Below are 18,118 nucleotides of genomic sequence, written 5' to 3' on the forward strand. Positions count from 1 at the left end.
TATACTGCCAGCGACGGCCCAGCGTAGAGCTGACTGCATATATGCATGATAATTTTTGCGAGCATCATTTGGTTTATTTGAGACTTTGCTGAAAAGTTCACTTGGTAAATTGACCGCCGAATCTCCACATATCAGTGCTGGCAAGTACTATCATTCGACGGGAAATGCACAATTTACACTTATTGCTGAATAGCAACACAACAACAACACATATTCGTATCGGATCTACTGTAGTGTATACTTTAGGTCTCTGTGCATTAGGCCCAACAAGAATTTTTTAATTTTGTTGCGAGCTTGTTGCAGCGGCAGCACTGGAAGTTGAGGTGTCGAAAACACAATAGAAATGCACAATTTCGTCACACTATGTCACGCGCGGCACCTCGGCCAATACACAATGATATTCACAGTCCGACAGCGTGCAAAGCGAATGAAAGTCCAGTGTTCCGCACCGTTCATAACTTCAAGCTTCAATAACGAGCTCCAAATCAAATTTCATTGAGGGAATAATATCTAGTAACAAACACTAGGATGTGCTGAGTGATCATTATTTGCTGAAACTCTATTTAATGGTGCAGGAAGGCCATGCAGGGGGTAAGGCATGTATCTGCCAGTGGACGGCCCAGCATGTAGCTGTGGTGGGAGGTCTTGTGAAGTTCGAAGAGGACGAGCCCCTTCTGGGGCTGGCACTGGCTGCATGAATCGTGTCTCGCGACCTGGATAATGGAGTGGGTATGCAGGTGGTGGATTAAATGAGGGGAAGGGTAAAGGACCGTTCATTTGCTGTGCCGCTTGACTCGAGAAGGGAGCGCCGTTACTATGCATAGCTATTCAGACATTATCAGCAACAAAATAAACATGGAAGTAAGTGAAATACAACCATGACTGATGCTTGGAACGAGCTGCTGAGATGGTGTAGCTTGAATGGGAGCAGTATGGTCAATTCTTGAAGATCCAGCATGACCGTTTGACTCATGGGGTGCCCGATTTCCACGAGATGTGTAAAGACCAGAAAAGCGGTGGTCCTGGCGTAGGTCGGGAGTATTCTCCAAGTGTCCTTTGATGCGTTCTAAAATTTCAGACTTCGTGCCCTCGGTTGACAGCGAAAGAGCAGTAGCAATATCCTCCAGTTCTGATTTTGACTTGGCGTTGTTTTGCATGCGCCTCGTCTCGTGGCAGAGTCAACCCTTCACATCTCCTACGCACTGTGGAATATATGTGCTCGACACCATGCATCTTGGCTGCTTGTAGGAGGCTTTTAGTTTCACCCCCACGCCATGTATCGATTGCATCCTTGATACGTTTTTCACGATCCTCGCGTGTGAGAGGAGGTTGTGAATGTGGTGAAGGGCGGTTGCGAAAAACTCGAGCTGTCCTTGACATTGGTCGACTGTCCTTGTAATGTAACAATGTCCTCTGGTGTCTTCAAAGGAACAGATGCTGGTATGTGCCGATTCTGCCGAATGCAAAGAAAGCGGAGACTCAACCAAGCCGAGAGTGTGATTTCCCAATCTAGCCTGACCGTCACGCTTTGCTCATGAATCGCGAATAGCATGCTGTGGTGGTGTCCTATTGACATAGAAACACCTGGAGTAGATTCAGGATGGTGCATTTCACATATTTTGAACTTTCTGTGTTGATAGGTTAATGGGATCTGGGTGGATCTTGGATTTAGTGTCCAAAAATCACTCATTTTGGGCACACTCGCACAATGTTTCATCTCGGGAAGGCTTCACAGCACCGATTTTAAAATTTTGAATTGGTAGTATTATTGAATGTATGCTAATAATTGTCCACCAGCTGTTCCGAATGAAATATATGTAGAGTGGTGAGCTCTGGAGTGCATTGTGCATTATCCATCGATTGTGCATTCCGAATCAGGTGATAGTACTGGCTTCGCAACGAATGGCCAAGCCCTGAGGCGACCATAGCCGCACAAGGACCCCCGTACCTCAGCATCTGTATCTGCATTATAAAATTATCAAACCTGATTAGCAAGTACTGAAGACACATCGTAGAAAAAACTGACTCTGATGAGACATGCAAATCCACGACTGTGACTGCGAGTTAAGATTTTGTTAGAGATAAATATAAGTCTATAAGTAGTGATACAGCGATATTGACATATACATCTTGAATGTCCAAGAAGTTGTGCTTATGCGTCTAAAAGGTCTAGGAGTAGGTAACTGGAAAGGTATAATGATCCACAACGCCACTGACTACGAATGCTGGTAGCCAGTTGCATCTGGAAATGCTACTAAGATACTGCCGACAGGGGTTAAATACACTGCGTCAACAAGTACCAGATAATAAACAACGACTGTGAATGCGAGCTAAACAAAAATGCCTTTTTCGGCGAGTGTTTGCCGAGCATCCACACTAGAGCTGAAGCAAATAGACAGCTTCCCATAATATATGGGTTCTCAATGAAGGTCAACATGACCACCATATGACAAGCCGTCAATATGACCTTCGTTTTGAGTATCGAACCGAGAAGGACGGGTATAGTGGGGACCCCGGCCTTCATATCATCTTCGAAATCGCGGACATCGGTCATGATCTATAAATACGGTCAGGGTCAAATGAAGTGATCATGTACTGTCTACTTACAGCGTGGCATGAGCGGTTGACGGTCGACCAGACTATCAGTTGAACGACGTTCCATGGAGACGGCAACGTGTTGGTCATATTGCCTGACCCTGACAAAACGGAGAAGACAACGGTGTAGATGCCACATCTGAAAAAGCATTAGTTTACGTGTGCATCGTTCAAGGCGAACATGCAGACGTACCCTCGAATTATCCCATTAAAAATGGCTTTCATGCCAGGGATGCGTTTGATGACCAGGACAGGCGCAGAGGTGGAAGGCTGGCGCTTGTCTCCGGAAAACCTCCCGGATAAGCGCCTCGAGATCAGCCAAAACTTCTTGAAACTGATCGGAGTGGTCCAGAGCAAGGCAGGAGCGACGAAAGTTGCCGTGGTGAGGAGCGTCGAAATGGGACACTGAGATAGTGCAAATGCAAGAAGCACAGCGCTGACGGCGAGGAATGTTCGTGCATACATAAACCAAGAGGCGAGGCGTGGGTCTTTGGTGGTATTGGGATCCGACGAAAATTCCTCCTCTTTATCCTTGAGGTGGTCAGCGCCCATGGCAAGGATATCTGACGTGACACAGATGGTTATCTGTGTAGGAAATACATCAGTGATGTTATCTAGTATCAAATTAATGAGCGTACCGGTCTCCAGTCGATAGTTGCGTTGGCGGACATGACATAGGACATGAGGGTTGACAGGGCCAAGCTGTTCATCGATATTACGATGGGTCGCAAGAAGAGCTCATCTGCAAGCTTCGGGATAGTGAGGATTGACATCTTGAATGAAGACTGAACTGTAGACAGATGATACTCTCGCCCGCTTTTATACCTGGTGCATCCATGCTCCTTCTGAGCTCGTAAGATTGCAGTGATCCGTATGTTATCTGTAGGAGATTAATCCATCAACGTTGAAACTTTGTTCGATCCTGTGTTTTTTTAGCACTGGCGCCCAAGCGCTTGGCAGGGTTTAGGTTTTCGGTTCTACCGTGACTAACGGGCGGTGCGAGAAGTCGAAGTTCTAAGTATCATCGTCCGGCTCGGGTCCTTCGAATTACAGACGGTGCCCTACAATAACCTAAGTTGGTCGTTGGTACACACCCAGGTGTGCTGTGCAGCACTCACATTTGAACATTTTGGCTTGCATTCAAGCTATCATTATGCGAAATTGCGTTGTTGAACGTTCTGGTTGCCTGTCGACCATCTTTTCGCTTTGAGTGAGAAGAAAAACAAGCCAGACCGGGTAACACTCCGTCGATGTCGTGGATTATTTTAGGGGAGATATCCGAGTCAACTCGAATGTGTTTCTACCCAGCTTTACCGAAGTATACCCGTCAGAGACAAACTGCGGGTTTACCCGTACCCGTGCTCTACCCTAGTCGACTTGACCTTATGGCCGTCCTCTCGTAAATTAGGACCCTGAACCTTTCCTGATTTAGCTGTTACCTTGTCAGCTAAACCTTCGCATGGAGACATTTTACACCTTATCGCAGAGTATCCTCGTCCCAATCCTCGCTGTATAGAGCCCAAGTTAGCTACCTGAAAATTCCCATGTAGGAGTAGTAATTTTCCTGATTTTTTTTATTCATGATAGATTTAGAAATTATCGAGCAATACTACATAGAAAGGTTTACTTGGAATAGGATTAGGACGAGGAGAGATTTTAATATGAAAAGGTTTGTTGGGCTCTGACAACGACATTCTAGAATTGAGCAGATGATGTCATTAGAGTCTGTGACCACATGGTGAAGCTGCTTTGCGATCTCGGTTCCAGGTGGCAGTGACGATTCCGGATGCACGTTTCTAGCTAGGCGGTATATGTGCACCGACAGGGCCCATTACGAAAGATATCGAGTTCATGAAGGCGGTGATACATGGAGCAGGTTGTTCTGAACCTTGAATTTTTCGAGTTCGGTGCTAGCCGCAGTGGTTCCAGTCTTAGACGCGTTCGATTTGCTGCGTAAGCGTCTGAACTTAATATATTGACGCCAGCTCTATATAATATTTTGGCTCCACCAACATCCGATCAGACCGAACATAATATTATTGCCACATGCCGATATACAACACCACATGGCCCCGACCTGGTCGCCGCAGAACCCACCGACGTGCTGATGGATATTTACGAGAGGCATGCACGTTTACTGCCTGTGCCATGGCTGCGAGTATTTTTTTATTAGCATGATATGATGGGCCTACTATATGTTGCAACGTTGAGATTCGAGGCATATGTTTCATCAGCATGGTCAGGTTACGCGTTACGGACGAACGCTTCCTCGGAGTGAATCTATATATATCTCTGTGCAAGAGTATGAAAACTAAAAATACTCTGCAAGCCAATCATGTCACTAACCAGTGCTGTGCAGCTTGCTGTCTCCTGCTCGCCAGAAGCTGTATGTCTCGTCGCAGTCTTCAGTTTCTTAGTCCAATACAGAACACAATTCCATTTCTCGGTCACCCAAAACATCGTACATCCAGCTTCACGCCTCGAGGTTTAAGGCGAAATCTACTGCAGACTTGATCTTGAACTTTGTGCGCCCCTGCTTGTATAGCTATCGGGTGGAAGTCCCTAAGAAATACAGCCCAGGTAGTGGCCCCGACCTGTGAAAAAGTGACTCGATGTGAGCTGCGAGGGCGGGTGGGCAACCTCGCAGCCTCAAACCCAGCAGGTTTGGGCGCCAACCACCCAGAACCGCGCGGGAGTATGGATGTGACTATGTACCTAAGGAATTCAGTATTATCAAAGACAGTATTCCAGGACAAGCAAGGTTCCTATACCCGCTTCGTCAGTACGCCAACGCACAGATCGACGACTACTAGTGATGGGGTAGGAGCCGCGACATCGGATTCGTAACAAAATTGATAAATCATCGCATCCTTTTTGTCGTGCCGTCTCTTCAGCCTTACGCACAATTTCCCTGCTCCAAAGTGCATTCTCCTCATCTGATTCGTCATCGTCGACTTCTGGGACATCAGCTTTCATCCCTCCCAAAAGCTCACCCAAAGGATATGCACTTACGAACTCCCGACCGAGGACAGCTTGCACCTCCGTGCCATGCATGACGATATACCGACCGTGAAAGTCTCCATGCATGAGCACAAATGGCTCATCTTCAGCAACGAAGCTGGTCTCTATCTGACGTAGCTGCTGCACAAAATCTTCGAGAGACATGAGTTTGGATCAGTCAGAATCAATATTGGACGCGGGGGCATGTATATAGTACCAGTACCAGTATATCTCTTTGTCGTAGCAAGCGAGAATGTCTTCCTTTGTAGTTTTGTATGGATCGATGGGGTGACATCTATCAGAATGAAATTTGCCTATCCAGATGTAATAAATATGCAAAATGCGGCAAAGACTCACTGGCACGCGTCCCTTGAAAAACTTGCTCCACTATACAGTTGGTCCAATGGTGTAGTCTGTGCGGCTGACAAACCCGCCTATAGGATTGGAATGTGTCTGCGCCATATCAACAAGTATCTCGGCAATCTTCAGGGTGACTGAATATTTCTCCACCTCGGTATGGCGATTCTGTATAGTGCTCAAAGACTGATATCTGATGAGGAGTGTATTTGGTTTCGGAAGGCGCAGGGCAAAAGACGTATGTCATGGAATCGTCAGTGGGTGTATTGAGATGGACATTGTGTGCCCATATTTTAATCTCCGCGAGCACGTAGTCTATACGAGGGAAAGTTGAACGCGACTGACTCGCACTTGAAGGATTCATAACATAACTTAGAAGGGATCACATGCAAAAAGAATGTATAATATAGCCTCTAGGGAAAAACATCGCAAAGTGATAAATGATAAGATATAATCAAGTGATTTGGTGCGCAGAATAAACAAACCAAAGAAAATACATCATTGCCAAGAAAGAGGTACTTAATACAAAATGATTCTCGATTCTTGAGATCATGCAAATCTAATAACGCCTATATTCATACCCCGGCATCTCCGAAGGGCGTCGCTGCATCAATTCAGGACACATGCATCCCTCAGTCCACCCATTTGGGGCTATCGCGGATCCGGTATACATGACAGAGTCGTCCGCGGTACCTGCCGAGCCGTATAAGACTCCCAAAGACTGGTTGTAGACAGGTTGGGGAGGCTGGTATTGAGTGGGGTATTGGTAACCAGAGGGCAGGGGCTGCACAGGGGGGTGAGACTGGGACGACGACTCAGTTGCGCCCGACCCTTTTGCGGAGGGGGCACCACGACCGCGCGCATGAGGAATGTACCCATGTTTTTTCTGGCGGTGACGCGTGAGCTGCGCAGGGTCGTGAGTTTTGTAGTCACAATCATCGTGAGGACAGATATAGCGTTGCTCGCCCGTACTAAAATACATTGCTGATCAGGTGGGATTAATGACGGCGATGAATGAATACATACTGTTTAGCAGAATGAATTTTGTAGTTAGATTTCGTCATAGTCGCAAAATCGCACCCAGGCCAGGTGCACAAGTACCCACTGCGTGAGTGAATTTAAGTGAGTTGAGCTGTCGACCACAGAGGAGAAACACGTACTTTGTTGAATGCAGGGCTTCGTGCCTCTTGAAATCGGTGAACCTGCTAAAAGTTGCGTTGCAGAAAGGTCCTCCAGTAGAGCAAACGTAGGTCTAGATATTCCGAAAGTCCGAGTCAGTCATCCAGTCAGGTATGCGTGTGATCCGGCTTACCTTTGTCTTTGACATGATTTGGTATAGAAGAATATGAGTGATGGTACTATTTAATTCTGCCTGAGGTGAATGTATGATTCAACTTGGGGTGATGATGGTACTGGGTAGGTATTGGGGGAGGTATATAAACGATTCTCGGTGGTCGTTCCACTGTGCTTTGCGGTTGACAGCCGCTTGTGGCGTTTGTATAGGGATGCTTTGAGGCTACTGGTAGCTGTGGGCTATGTAATGCATGAGTGCATTGTTCTTGAAGCAACCGCATCGGTTTGAAGGCTTGATTCTGTTAAGCGTCAGTAAATACGAGGATCGAGTTATTTTCCAAAGATAAGTCATGTCAATGGAGATCCACTCGATGTGGAGAGTTGAATAAAGACTGGGATGGATGTCAAATTGCTTGACGCCGAGGTCCGACAGGGTTTTGGAGGTCTTTGTCGTCGTGACCGGCCCACGCCATGCAACAGGCAATCACTCGACCAATCCCTCAAGTCACTAGGTGTTTTGCATGTCCAAGCATGGGGCTTTGAGAGTTTGGCCCTTGTATGCATGATTGCGTGAGAAATGTCAAGTTCAGAGGTAAGATGGTCGAAGTAATGAGATCGGACACGTCACTGATAGAGTCCGTGCAGGTCGGTAAATTTTTGTCTATTGCTACTGTCTAATGCTAGACAGTACATGGGACTTGTCGAGTTCGCGGTAGACATCCTTCGAGTTATATGAATGTAAGCATGAGGGAATACCAGGGAAAGGTATAACATAACGTACTAGCAAGTATGCCCGAGTCGTGCATGTATACGGAAGCAAACGCAGTATGCATTCTTAGAGAGACCGTGCAACCATACAGACACTGACAGATGAGCGCAAAGTTCAAAATTTGAATCTATCGAGGGGTTGCCTCATAGACGGGCTGATCACCAGTATGCCGATCCCGTATGGTGACGCAAGTGCAGGTGTCCCACGGCCTTCAAAGACGCAGCATCTTGAACCTGGTCGGTGAAAAAAGTGGTTGTGCGCATGTGAGACTCCTGCGCGGACAAGAACCATGAGAGATTATGCGTACATCCGATGTGACTATAGCTGCGCTCCAGGAGTGGCTATGTGCTCAGAAGTCAACATATTTTGCACGAGCAATAACACCTACCTCACACTTCGCCTCTCGCAGCACAAACTAACGCTCTTAACTACCAAGCTCCACACGCTTCCCAACAGAGGTATCTGAAATCTTCACTTGTAACGCAGCTGACGGAACACATTTATTAACACCTAATACCTAGTCTATAATGTTGTTAGTAAACATATAGAACATAAAGCCGGGCGTACTGTACTACATGAGGACACCATAGTAAGTGAAGGTAAGTGCGCTGGACAAAGAGAGCTGGGTCAACTAAATCGTGATCTTGAAACGGATAGTCTTCACTCACACTCTTGTCTTAGGCTGGGTTCCATTTTAGTAAAACTGGCGTATGCAAAACAGCCTGGAGCTTGTCGAAGTGAGCAATGAGCATGACTCGGACTCTCGAAGTCAGTGGAAAGGCATCGCACGTGACCGCGTTTGTTCGTATTCTACACGTGATATTCGAGCACAGGTTGTAATCGACACAACTAAGTACATGATTTTGGTGGTGCGAGCACTCAGTACTCATATTTTCGTTCAGCTTGAACATGACGGATGCCGACTGATATCAGTGACAGGGTAATTATGCGTGACGATGCTGATAAAGAATCGTATTGCGTTTTAACATTATGAAGAACTTGGTTTATAGCTAGGAAATTGAGCTTATGCCACTGAGCGGTCTAAGGCAAGTATCTACGTAAGTATGAATGTGTCCTTCGACAACCAGTTACCAATCTATAAATATTACTAAGATACTTGTGAATATTTTGTCGCAGAAGATACTGCCGACAGGAGCTAGATATGGGTCGTCAAAAGGTACCACATAATAAACAAAGACTGTGAATGAGAGCTAAACAAGAACGCCTTTTTCGGCGAGCGTTTGCTAAGCATCCACACCAGAGCTGAAGCAAATAGACAGCTTCCCATAATATATGGGTTCTCAATGAAGGTCAACATGACCACCATATGACAAGCCGTCAATATGACCTTCGTTTTGAGTATCGAACCGAGAAGGACGGGTATAGTGGGGACCCCGGCCTTCATATCATCTTCGAAATCGCGGACATCGGTCATGATCTATAGACACGGTCAGGGTCAAATGAAGTGATCATGTACTGTCTACTTACAGCGTGGCATGAGCGGTTGACGGTCGACCAGACTATCAGTTGAACGACGTTCCATAAAGACGGCAACGTGTTGGTCATATTGCCTGACCCTGACAAAACGGAGAAGACTACAGTGTAGATGCCACATCTGAAAAAGCATTAGTTTACGTGTGCATCGTTCAAGGCGAACATGCAGACGTACCCTCGAATTATCCCATTAAAAATGGCTTTCATGCCAGGGATGCGTTTGATGACCAGGACAGGCGCAGAGGTGGAAGGCTGGCGCTTGTCTCCGGAAAACCTCCCGGATAAGCGCCTCGAGATCAGCCAAAACTTCTTGAAACTGATCGGAGTGGTCCAGAGCAAGGCAGGAGCGACGAAAGTTGCCGTGGTGAGGAGCGTCGAAATGGGACACTGAGATAGTGCAAATGCAAGAAGCACAGCGCTGACGGCGAGGAATGTTCGTGCATACATAAACCAAGAGGCGAGGCGTGGGTTTTTGGTGGTATTGCGATCTGACGAAAATTCTTCTTCTTTATCTTTGAGGTGGTCAGCGCCCATGGCAAGGATATCCGACGTGACACAGATGGTTATCTGTGAAGACACTTGCATCAGCGATATTTTCTAGTATCAAATTAATGAGCGTACCGGTCTCCAGTCGATACTTGCGTTGGCGGACATGACATAGGTCATGAGGGTTGACAGGGCCAAGCTGTTCATCGATATTACGATGGGTCGCAAGAAGAGCTCATCTGCAAGCTTCGGGATAGTGAGGATTGACATCTTGGATTGAGACTGAACTGTAGACAAATGCTACTCTCGCCCGCTCTTTATACTGGTGCATCCATGCTCCATCGCTCGAAAGATTAGCACTGATCAATTTTAGGTCATCTTATCTGTACGTTAGAATCAACGTTGAAACCTTGTTCAATCCTGTGTTTTTTTGGCGCTGGCCGCTGGCGCCCTTTGGCTTTGGCTTTTTGCCTCACTTGGCGCTTAAGCTTTCGATATCTACGGGCTGAGCAGCCTGAGCTAAAGGTAGTGCGAGAAGTCGCACAAAGTATTCTATAGTCTGTCTCGGGTTGTTCGAATTCACAACAATTGGTCAATAGGACTACATGAAGGCAGTATTGACGCACACACCCGGTTTTCCTGATCCGACGCTACAATCATCGCTTTTGAGTGTGCGCAAGAGATAGCAAACCCTATAGATACTTGTGTGCTGTGGAGCACTCACGTTCAAACATTTTGCCAAGCTTGTTTGGGATTTCTATCATGTGAAGGTGGTGTTGAACGTTCCGCGGACACAATTCACACCGAGTTATTTTTTAAACTCCGCTCGCAACGTGACATACCCCGGTTGCGCATTAGTAACTCGGTGTATGACGCATCGCTCCGTCACTCAGTGCGACAAACTCGGTGCAAGGAGTGTTGAACTCGGTACAAAGATCTCGTTGCGACACATCTCGGCGTACGTACAGGTACAAACTCGGTGCAAAGTAACTCAACGAAGAGATCTCTGACCCGTTGACAGATTCCATACAGCATTTCCTCATTTTTGCAGGGAGAAGCAGGCGGCGCCGATCTTCGATCATGATCGAGCGAGGACATCATGAGTGATTACATAAAAAGTCATGTTTTTGTGGTAACTTACATACAAAGTACTACCATATTTGAATTTAAACTCCGCGGTTCCTGTGAATTGCAAATTCACGCTTCATTGATTGGACCAGACCTGGCTAACACTCCGTCGATGTCGTAGATTTGTTCTTTGGAGCAGTACACCGACACGAGTCACCATAGATGCAATTCATATTTATATTTTTAGCAGAGCTATTCTGTAGTAGTTGGCGGATATTATCAGAGTCTACGAGGAGAGTTTGGTACTCGTGGCTGCCTGATCGTGATGGAACGTTAGAAATGCAGTGGGTTCGTTGTCATTGCGGTCTGCGGTACAGCGGTTCCGAACGCGCATTTTTTACTCGGGCGGAATAGGGCGGTAGATGTACACTGCGACTCATTGGCAGACCAATCACAAAAAAAGCCACTGGCGCCTTGATTAGGACGCGGTGTTACTAGTTGGCAATCAGAGCGCTGAACGCGCCTAAATCCAACTCGAGGGGGAGGCGAAAGTTTCATTTGCAACTTGGACCGTGTTGCATTGACAAAAGAGCGTATTAGCCTTTAGACAAAACGCTTTTACATAAAGGATATATACAAACAAGTACGTGAATCCCCAGATACACAAACAGCAAAGAAAAACATAGCCAAGAAAGAAAGAAAACGTAACAGATAATTCTCGTGTCTTAAGACTATACAAAACTAACAAAGCTAATATTCATGGCCTACTATCTCCGAAGGATGTTTCTGCATCAATTCAGGACACATGCACCCCTCAGTCCACCCATTGGAGGCCCTCGCGGGTCCGGTATACATGGTATAATCGTCCACGGCATCTATTGACCCGTATAAGATCCCTAACGATGGGTTGCAGATAGGTGGAGCGGGTTGGTATTGAGTGGGATGAGGTTTGTGTTGGGTGGGATGGGATTGTATGGGCCAGGGCAGCATGAATTGCGGTTGAATGGACTGCAGTGGCATCGGTTGCGGCGGTGTGGGTTGTCGTTGAATGGGTTGCAGTAGCATGGGTTGGGGAATGGGTTGGGACGGCACATGCTGAAGCTGCATCGGTTGGGGTGGTGTGGGCTGCAGCTGCATCGGTTGGGGTTGGATGGGCTGCAGCTGCATCGGTTGGGGTTGGATGGGCTGCAGCTGCATCTGTTGGGGTGGTGTGAGCTGCAGCTGCATCTGTTGGGGTGGTGTGAGCTGCAGCTGCATCGGTTGGGGTGGTGTGGGTTGCAGTTGCATCGGTTGGGGTGGTGTGGGTTGCAGTTGCATCGGTTGGGGTGGTACGGGCTGCAATTGCATTGGTTGTGGTGGTACGGGCTGCAGTTGCATCGGTTGTGGTGGCAGGGGTTGTAGTTGAAGTCTGTATTGGTGGAATACACCAGTGGGGAGGGGCTCTGCCGGGGGCGAGGGCTGTGCCGGGGGTTGGGACGACGGCATAGTCCCGCCCGACCCTTTTTTGGCAGCGGCACCACGACCGCGCGCCTGAGCAACATACCCATGTTTGTTCTGGCGGTGGCGTGTGAAGCTGGCAGGGTCATGAGTCTTGAAGTCACAAGCATCGTGTTCACAGATGTGACGTTGCTCGCCCGTACTATAATCAAGTAAAATAAAATTGGTGGTCAGGTAGGATCGGTGACGGTGGTGAATAAATACGTACTGTCTAGCGGAATGTATTTGGTAGCTAGTTTTCGTCTTTGTCACAAAGTCGCATTCGGGCCAGGTGCAGCGGTACCCACTGTGAGCGAATGTAAGTGAGGAGAGCTGTATACTATAGAGAAACATGTACTTTTTTAAATGTCCGGCCTCGTGTTTCTTGAACTCGAAGAACTTGGTAAAAATCGCGTTGCAGCCCGGAGAAGTAGAGCAAACGTAGATCTAAATATTCCGAGAGTCCGAGTCAGTCTTCACGTTGATGCATGAGGTATACGCGCGATGAGGCTTACCTTAGACATGGTCGTTATAGAGCAATGGTAATGTGTACTACTTGATTCTGTCTTAAGTGGTGTATTTCAACTTGCGGAGATGGTGGTCCTGTGGAAGTATCGGAAGAAGTATATAAATGATTACCAACTGTGGTGATTTCCACAGTCCTTTTCTGTGGATAGCCCCTTGTGGATTTCGTACAACGATGCTTTGTGGAATATTTGTGGACCATGCCATGAACGCGTGAGTGCATTGTCCTTGAGTAACCACATCGGTCTGAAGGCTTCATTCTGTTACAGCGTGAATACCGGGATCGAGATGTTTTCCTGAGGTAATTTTTATTGACGGAGATGAACTAGACATGGAACGATCGACATGCACGTCGAACTACTTGACATTGATGTCCGACAGGGTCCTGAAGGTCTTTGCCGTCTGACTGGCCTGGCCCATGCAACAAGCAGTAACCTAACCAACCCATGAGTCACTAGGTACTTTATATGTCCGAGAGTGATAGTTCGGTCGTCGTCGTAGGTATGACCGTGGTCGCGATTCGTCAACTTCAGAGATCGGACGCGCGCTTGGTCATCGAGTCCGTGCAGGTCAGTGCATTTGTGTCTATCGCTACTAGCTAATGCTAGAGAGGCACGCAACAAGAGCCACCAATGCCTTCCGAACACAACCCGGTCACCACCTCGTAGGCATGTTCCACGACGACCTCAGAACGCTTATCTCGAACAAAGACGGTAGGAAACTCACCATAAGATAGATCCCAGGTCACAAGGGCATAGCAGGAGACGAAGCCACGGATGAATACGCGAAGAGGGCAGCCAGGGGGACGCATCAGAATGCCATCGCCTCCCAAAATCACTGCGGACCAGAACAAACCACCCCACCATTCTGCCGGACAGCAAAGCAACGGCAAAGCAAACGTTCAACGAGCTGATAGGACGCGAGTCAAGATTAATCATGCAACAATCGCGACGGTATGACAGAATACGCATCGTAGACCCAGCAAACTTCTCCAACCTAATCGACGACTTCCCTTGCCGGCAATGCTCACTCCTCTTCCAGCTCCGAACCGGACACGCTCCCCTCAACAAGTATCTCCACCGCATCTCCAAATCTCCCACAGCACGCTGCCTGCAATGCAACGAACGAGGAGACGGTCAAGTACTTCCTATTAACATACCCACGTTACGCACAACAACGTGTGGCAATCCGCCAAGAATCTAGGACCGGCTAAGTCAACTTCAGCAACTCCTCAACAGCGACAGCTTTATCAAACCCTCTGTTCCGCTACATAGCACGCACGAGGAGACTCGAACAGACCTTCGGAGATGTCTGTCTCCCCACCCTCAGATAAGAAGTAGCGACAACGAATGAGTCGAGCGGACCCAATCGCCGCATAGCGCATACCGCCGCTCCTACCCCAGATGTCTCAACAAACATCCGTCCTCGCTAACGCCGGGACCATTAGCAAAGACTTCACAACCTGGAAGAATAGAACCTCGCACTAGTATATATTGTTTGTATCGTCTACTAGGGCGCCACCCCACCGGACAATAAACAAGAATATCAAAAAAGACAGCGCCATTCCGATGTAATATCGGTACAAAGAGGCGACTTGTCGAGTCTGCCGCGGTCAATACCCTTGTATGAATGTAAGTACAAATGAGTATCAAGAAAATATGCAAATAACGTACTGAAGTATTCGCTCTGGCCCGGTTAGACTCGGACTTGTATGCCCAAGTCGTACATTCTTGCAGGAACCGTATCGTTACTTGAAGGGAGGAACATGTGCAAACATTGCACAAGTGCTAACCGATCCAGTAATCACATGCTCGTTTGGTGCTACACGATGAAGTTGCCCTGCACTGCTCGCTGTATCGCTCAGGCTGTAACCCATTGCGAGCATGGCGATATTCTCGAAACCGCTCAACCTCAATAAATTGTTTCGACACCAGTCATCACGACAACCATTGCTTGTCCTGCTAGCGACAGTTCTCATCCTTCGATCTAGACTGTTTAAGCCCATCACGAACAAGTCAAGCAGTCTACAACCAACGCACAGTCAAAGCGGGCTTGCCATTGATGCTGTTCACTTTCCGCTGGTGAATGCGACTCCAGGACTCGGTCTTCCGTTTGTGCACCAGCTCCGTTCGCTCCTGCGCATAGTCCTCCCTTCGCTTTACACTCGTGAAGCGCTCCTGCTCACTGCTCACTCTACATTTCTCGTTCTTCGTACAGTGCTGAGCATAGCTGTCGCCCGTCTAGATGGTCGCATAGTAAGAGACTTGGTCAGTGCAGATGGGAAGGGGTTCTTGACCGGCCTCGCTCTATGGTTCGCACTTGCTATACCAAGTATATACACGAACTCCATGGTTTGTATTCTCTCTAACTCCCCTTCTATCCCCATTTATTTTACTCTCTTCAGATTCGCCACCTTCAATCTACGCTCTCCCTCAGGTTCAGAACCCGCTTGACTCGATACATCCATGACCTCTACCTGTCACCCGCTCCCTATCTCCGCTACTATCGCGTTCCCCTCCATGGTATCGATCAGTACATTACAGCAGACGTCGACGCTTGGGCAGAGAGCGTTGCTGGTATCTAGTACGACCTTAATTCGTTCGCCTGAACAGAACTAATTCTTCTATTAGTGGCAATCTCATGAAACCCTCCCTCGACCTCCTTCTCTTCACCTCACAACTAGCAAGGTCCCTCGGATTCAGAGGTACTGTACTGCTTTTCATCAATTATTATGTTACTGCCAAGGTTTGTGCAGTACTACATCACAGGAACAATGATAAACATCCACCTAGATCCTCCGCGCCGTAACACCTGCATTTGGTCGTCTCGCAGCTGTAGAAGCCCGTCTGGAAGGCGAATATAGAGCTGGCGTCGGACGTGTCGGGAGAGAGAGCGAAGAAATTGCGTGAGTATTCTTCCTTCTGTCTGCTATGCCATGATCTAACGCCAACGCAGGTTCTATGATGGAGGCGCACGGGAACGAGATATCCTCACCAGAACGTATTTGCGATTGATCAAACATGTCAATTCGATATACAAGGTACGTTCGTGTTTGCTTCACAGATAGCCATTCTGTTTATATCAGACGCTCCTCCATTTTCTACCTCACTCCATCGTCCTTTCTTCTAACCAATCCCTTTCTGCATACATCTCTCCTCATTCTAAATCCAACTATCTCTCAAAAAATCAATAACTTCCTTCATAGATCCGCATCGCATATGAATGGACAGAAGATTTTGTCATCAAATACCTCTGGTCCGCCGCTGGGTACGGGTTGATAGCTGTGCCGTTGCTCATCACGAGGAAGCGCCGCTCGCACAGTGTGGATGGAAAGCAGGGACGAGAGCAGAAGAGTGACACGGATGGTATCGTTGCTGGCAGGACGGAAAGTGAGTGTTTTGGTGCTTGGTATGATCTCCGTCCTCCTTTGTTTGTATCCTCCAACGTACAAACACAACTAACAAATTCGCACAGCCTACATCTCCAATCGCCGCCTTCTCCTCTCCCTCGCAGATGCGGGTGGGAGACTCATGTATGCGTATAAAGATTTGCAGGAGGTTGCTGGGTTGACTGGGCGGTGAGTGCCTTGTATTTCTTGGGTATGCTTATGGGTCTCATTTTGGTTGCTCGTGTTACTCCGCTTTGATATTCTGGATCACTCGACCTATCCACCCACCAAAAGACTCTACACCCTCCTTTCAACTCTCCACAACATCCCCCCACTCCCCTCTGCACTCCCAGGGGACGGTAATACATTCGCGCTGAAGGACGTGGATATATGCATTCCAGGGGATCCCTTTAGCTCTCCCGACTCACCCTCACCCACACCTTCTCATTCCCTCGCTACCATCTCTGAGCTCCAAGCTCACACAGAATCAATTCCCCTACCCCCATCCTCGGAACCGTCACCCTCAGAAACTCTCTCAGGGCCAAACACCACCACCCTCGTCCGCGCACTCACGCTCACCCTCCGACCAGGTATACATCTTATGATTACAGGATCTAACGGGGTTGGGAAGACTGCTGTCGCGCGTGTTCTGGCAGGGCTTTGGGCACCTGGAAGTTCTTCGATGCTCAAGGGCTCAATGCACACTTCCGGCGCGGTTGCGCATCCTGTTGACGATGCACTCACGCATCCCACAGACGACGCAGATGGACGCCCTGGCGTGTTCGTTATCCCCCAACGTCCCTACCACCCTACAGGGTCCCTCTTAGCCCAAGTCATTTACCCACACTCTGTATCTGAGTTCACTGCGTCCTCCGCGGCGTTGTCAAAACTTGAAAGCGTGCTGGATGCTGCTTATCTTGGGTATTTGGTGGACAGGGAGGGTGGCTGGGATGCGGTTAAGGAGTGGAGGGATGTGTTGAGTGGGGGGGAGAAGCAGAGGGTGAGCTTTCTTTCTTTTTGGTGTTGGATCTTGTTTTGTTCGAGGGGTTGTTGGAACGAGATGGAATGATATTGATATCCTTGTTAACAGCTTGCAATGGCTCGTCTTTTCTATCACCGTCCCAAATTCGCGATTCTAGACGGTGAGTCTCTTGCCTCCCTGGCATTTGATCCGATCTGAGATGCAACAGAATGCACATCCGCTGTAAGCTCCGACGTCGAAGGTCAGATGTATGAACACGCAAAGGCATTAGGGATCACCTTGATCACCATTTCCTTGCGGTGCGTCTTTGTGTCGTGTTTATGCGTCGATGCTGATGGTCCACACCTGTAGACCGTCTTTGACAAAGTATCACACGCATATATTGACTCTTACAGGCGATGGAACGGGGAGTTGGACCTTCAACCGGATTGCTAAGCCTCAGGCTCATGAGGGGCGTGGTGAGAGCGGACTGGCGACACCGCCTAGCGAAAGCGAATCAACCTCGGGGGATGGCGGACGCGCACTAACAACAGAGGACACAGGAGCCAAATACCTCGCGTGTGTCCTTGAAGAGATACGTGTGCTGGAGGCACGGATTGAGGAGTCGTGTCAGTGGGAGAAGAGGGTGAGGGAGCTTGGGGAGGAGTTGAAGGCGAAGTGATGTGGTGGTACTTTCTTTGGTTAG

The 18,118-nt window shown here is 48.1% G+C and overlaps 8 protein-coding genes across 8 annotated transcripts; 1 reads left to right on the forward strand and 7 right to left on the reverse strand.

Moving 5' to 3' along the window:
- Positions 1 to 471: 471 nt before the first annotated feature.
- EDB93DRAFT_301185 (uncharacterized protein) lies at positions 472 to 1,456 on the reverse strand. Its single transcript, XM_041456024.1, has 3 exons — positions 878 to 1,456; positions 771 to 824; positions 472 to 713 (listed from the first exon to the last, which is right to left on the reverse strand). The coding sequence occupies exons 1-3, from the start codon at positions 1,155 to 1,157 to the stop codon at positions 511 to 513; spliced, it is 537 nt and encodes a 178-aa protein (XP_041308721.1). The 5' UTR covers positions 1,158 to 1,456; the 3' UTR covers positions 472 to 510.
- An 819-nt stretch (positions 1,457 to 2,275) lies between these two features.
- EDB93DRAFT_1249388 (uncharacterized protein) lies at positions 2,276 to 3,368 on the reverse strand (the record flags this gene model as incomplete). The annotated part of the gene is made up of 4 exons (XM_041452848.1): positions 2,276 to 2,557; positions 2,608 to 2,734; positions 2,789 to 3,180; positions 3,234 to 3,368. 4 exons carry the CDS (start codon positions 3,366 to 3,368, stop codon positions 2,276 to 2,278), a joined length of 936 nt encoding a protein of 311 aa, XP_041308722.1.
- A 1,837-nt stretch (positions 3,369 to 5,205) lies between these two features.
- EDB93DRAFT_301267 (uncharacterized protein) lies at positions 5,206 to 5,909 on the reverse strand. Its single transcript, XM_041456025.1, has 2 exons — positions 5,367 to 5,909; positions 5,206 to 5,310 (listed from the first exon to the last, which is right to left on the reverse strand). Exons 1-2 carry the CDS (start codon positions 5,758 to 5,760, stop codon positions 5,303 to 5,305), a joined length of 402 nt encoding a protein of 133 aa, XP_041308723.1. The 5' UTR covers positions 5,761 to 5,909; the 3' UTR covers positions 5,206 to 5,302.
- Positions 5,910 to 6,511: 602 nt separating this feature from the next.
- Positions 6,512 to 7,279, reverse strand: EDB93DRAFT_1249390 (uncharacterized protein; the record flags this gene model as incomplete). Its single annotated transcript, XM_041452849.1, has 4 exons — positions 6,512 to 6,923; positions 6,979 to 7,056; positions 7,113 to 7,204; positions 7,265 to 7,279. The coding sequence occupies 4 exons, from the start codon at positions 7,277 to 7,279 to the stop codon at positions 6,512 to 6,514; spliced, it is 597 nt and encodes a 198-aa protein (XP_041308724.1).
- A 1,674-nt stretch (positions 7,280 to 8,953) lies between these two features.
- Positions 8,954 to 10,764, reverse strand: EDB93DRAFT_1139806 (uncharacterized protein). Its single transcript, XM_041449250.1, has 4 exons — positions 10,130 to 10,764; positions 9,684 to 10,075; positions 9,503 to 9,629; positions 8,954 to 9,452 (listed from the first exon to the last, which is right to left on the reverse strand). The coding sequence occupies exons 1-4, from the start codon at positions 10,262 to 10,264 to the stop codon at positions 9,171 to 9,173; spliced, it is 936 nt and encodes a 311-aa protein (XP_041308725.1). The 5' UTR covers positions 10,265 to 10,764; the 3' UTR covers positions 8,954 to 9,170.
- An 838-nt stretch (positions 10,765 to 11,602) lies between these two features.
- On the reverse strand, positions 11,603 to 13,216 carry EDB93DRAFT_302429 (uncharacterized protein). The gene is made up of 4 exons (XM_041456027.1): positions 13,054 to 13,216; positions 12,897 to 12,985; positions 12,768 to 12,845; positions 11,603 to 12,701 (listed from the first exon to the last, which is right to left on the reverse strand). The coding sequence occupies exons 1-4, from the start codon at positions 13,060 to 13,062 to the stop codon at positions 11,813 to 11,815; spliced, it is 1,065 nt and encodes a 354-aa protein (XP_041308726.1). The 5' UTR covers positions 13,063 to 13,216; the 3' UTR covers positions 11,603 to 11,812.
- EDB93DRAFT_303038 (uncharacterized protein) lies at positions 13,217 to 14,036 on the reverse strand. Its single transcript, XM_041456028.1, has 2 exons — positions 13,790 to 14,036; positions 13,217 to 13,739 (listed from the first exon to the last, which is right to left on the reverse strand). The coding sequence occupies exons 1-2, from the start codon at positions 13,872 to 13,874 to the stop codon at positions 13,372 to 13,374; spliced, it is 453 nt and encodes a 150-aa protein (XP_041308727.1). The 5' UTR covers positions 13,875 to 14,036; the 3' UTR covers positions 13,217 to 13,371.
- A 910-nt stretch (positions 14,037 to 14,946) lies between these two features.
- Positions 14,947 to 18,094, forward strand: EDB93DRAFT_1249393 (ABC transporter transmembrane region 2-domain-containing protein; the record flags this gene model as incomplete). The annotated part of the gene is made up of 11 exons (XM_041452850.1): positions 14,947 to 15,414; positions 15,468 to 15,646; positions 15,694 to 15,808; positions 15,856 to 15,968; positions 16,019 to 16,103; positions 16,269 to 16,452; positions 16,538 to 16,640; positions 16,746 to 17,451; positions 17,542 to 17,593; positions 17,642 to 17,732; positions 17,785 to 18,094. The coding sequence occupies 11 exons, from the start codon at positions 14,947 to 14,949 to the stop codon at positions 18,092 to 18,094; spliced, it is 2,406 nt and encodes an 801-aa protein (XP_041308728.1).
- Positions 18,095 to 18,118: the final 24 nt, after the last annotated feature.

Source organism: Suillus bovinus (assembly GCF_016758785.1).
Source record: "Suillus bovinus strain UH-Sbo-P2 chromosome Unknown EDB93scaffold_20, whole genome shotgun sequence".
Lineage (NCBI taxonomy): Eukaryota > Fungi > Basidiomycota > Agaricomycetes > Boletales > Suillaceae > Suillus > Suillus bovinus.

Coding starts and splice junctions, on each gene's coding strand:
- EDB93DRAFT_303038 (XM_041456028.1), bottom strand. CDS start 13,874: ATGCGTCCCCCTGGCTGCCCTCTTCGCGTATTCATCCGTGGCTTCGTC. Junction 13,740..13,789: donor GACCTGGGATCTATCTTATG/GTGAGTTTCCTA, acceptor GAGGTCGTCGTG/GAACATGCCTACGAGGTGGT.
- EDB93DRAFT_1139806 (XM_041449250.1), bottom strand. CDS start 10,264: ATGTCAATCCTCACTATCCCGAAGCTTGCAGATGAGCTCTTCTTGCGA. Junction 10,076..10,129: donor CAAGTATCGACTGGAGACCG/GTACGCTCATTA, acceptor GTGTCTTCACAG/ATAACCATCTGTGTCACGTC. Junction 9,630..9,683: donor TTTAATGGGATAATTCGAGG/GTACGTCTGCAT, acceptor ATGCTTTTTCAG/ATGTGGCATCTACACTGTAG.
- EDB93DRAFT_301267 (XM_041456025.1), bottom strand. CDS start 5,760: ATGTCTCTCGAAGATTTTGTGCAGCAGCTACGTCAGATAGAGACCAGC.
- EDB93DRAFT_301185 (XM_041456024.1), bottom strand. CDS start 1,157: ATGCAAAACAACGCCAAGTCAAAATCAGAACTGGAGGATATTGCTACT. Junction 825..877: donor CGTTCCAAGCATCAGTCATG/GTTGTATTTCAC, acceptor ATGTCTGAATAG/CTATGCATAGTAACGGCGCT. Junction 714..770: donor AGCGGCACAGCAAATGAACG/GTCCTTTACCCT, acceptor TCCATTATCCAG/GTCGCGAGACACGATTCATG.
- EDB93DRAFT_302429 (XM_041456027.1), bottom strand. Junction 12,846..12,896: donor GAGGCCGGACATTTAAAAAA/GTACATGTTTCT, acceptor ATTCGCTCACAG/TGGGTACCGCTGCACCTGGC. Junction 12,702..12,767: donor CAAATACATTCCGCTAGACA/GTACGTATTTAT, acceptor ACTTGATTATAG/TACGGGCGAGCAACGTCACA.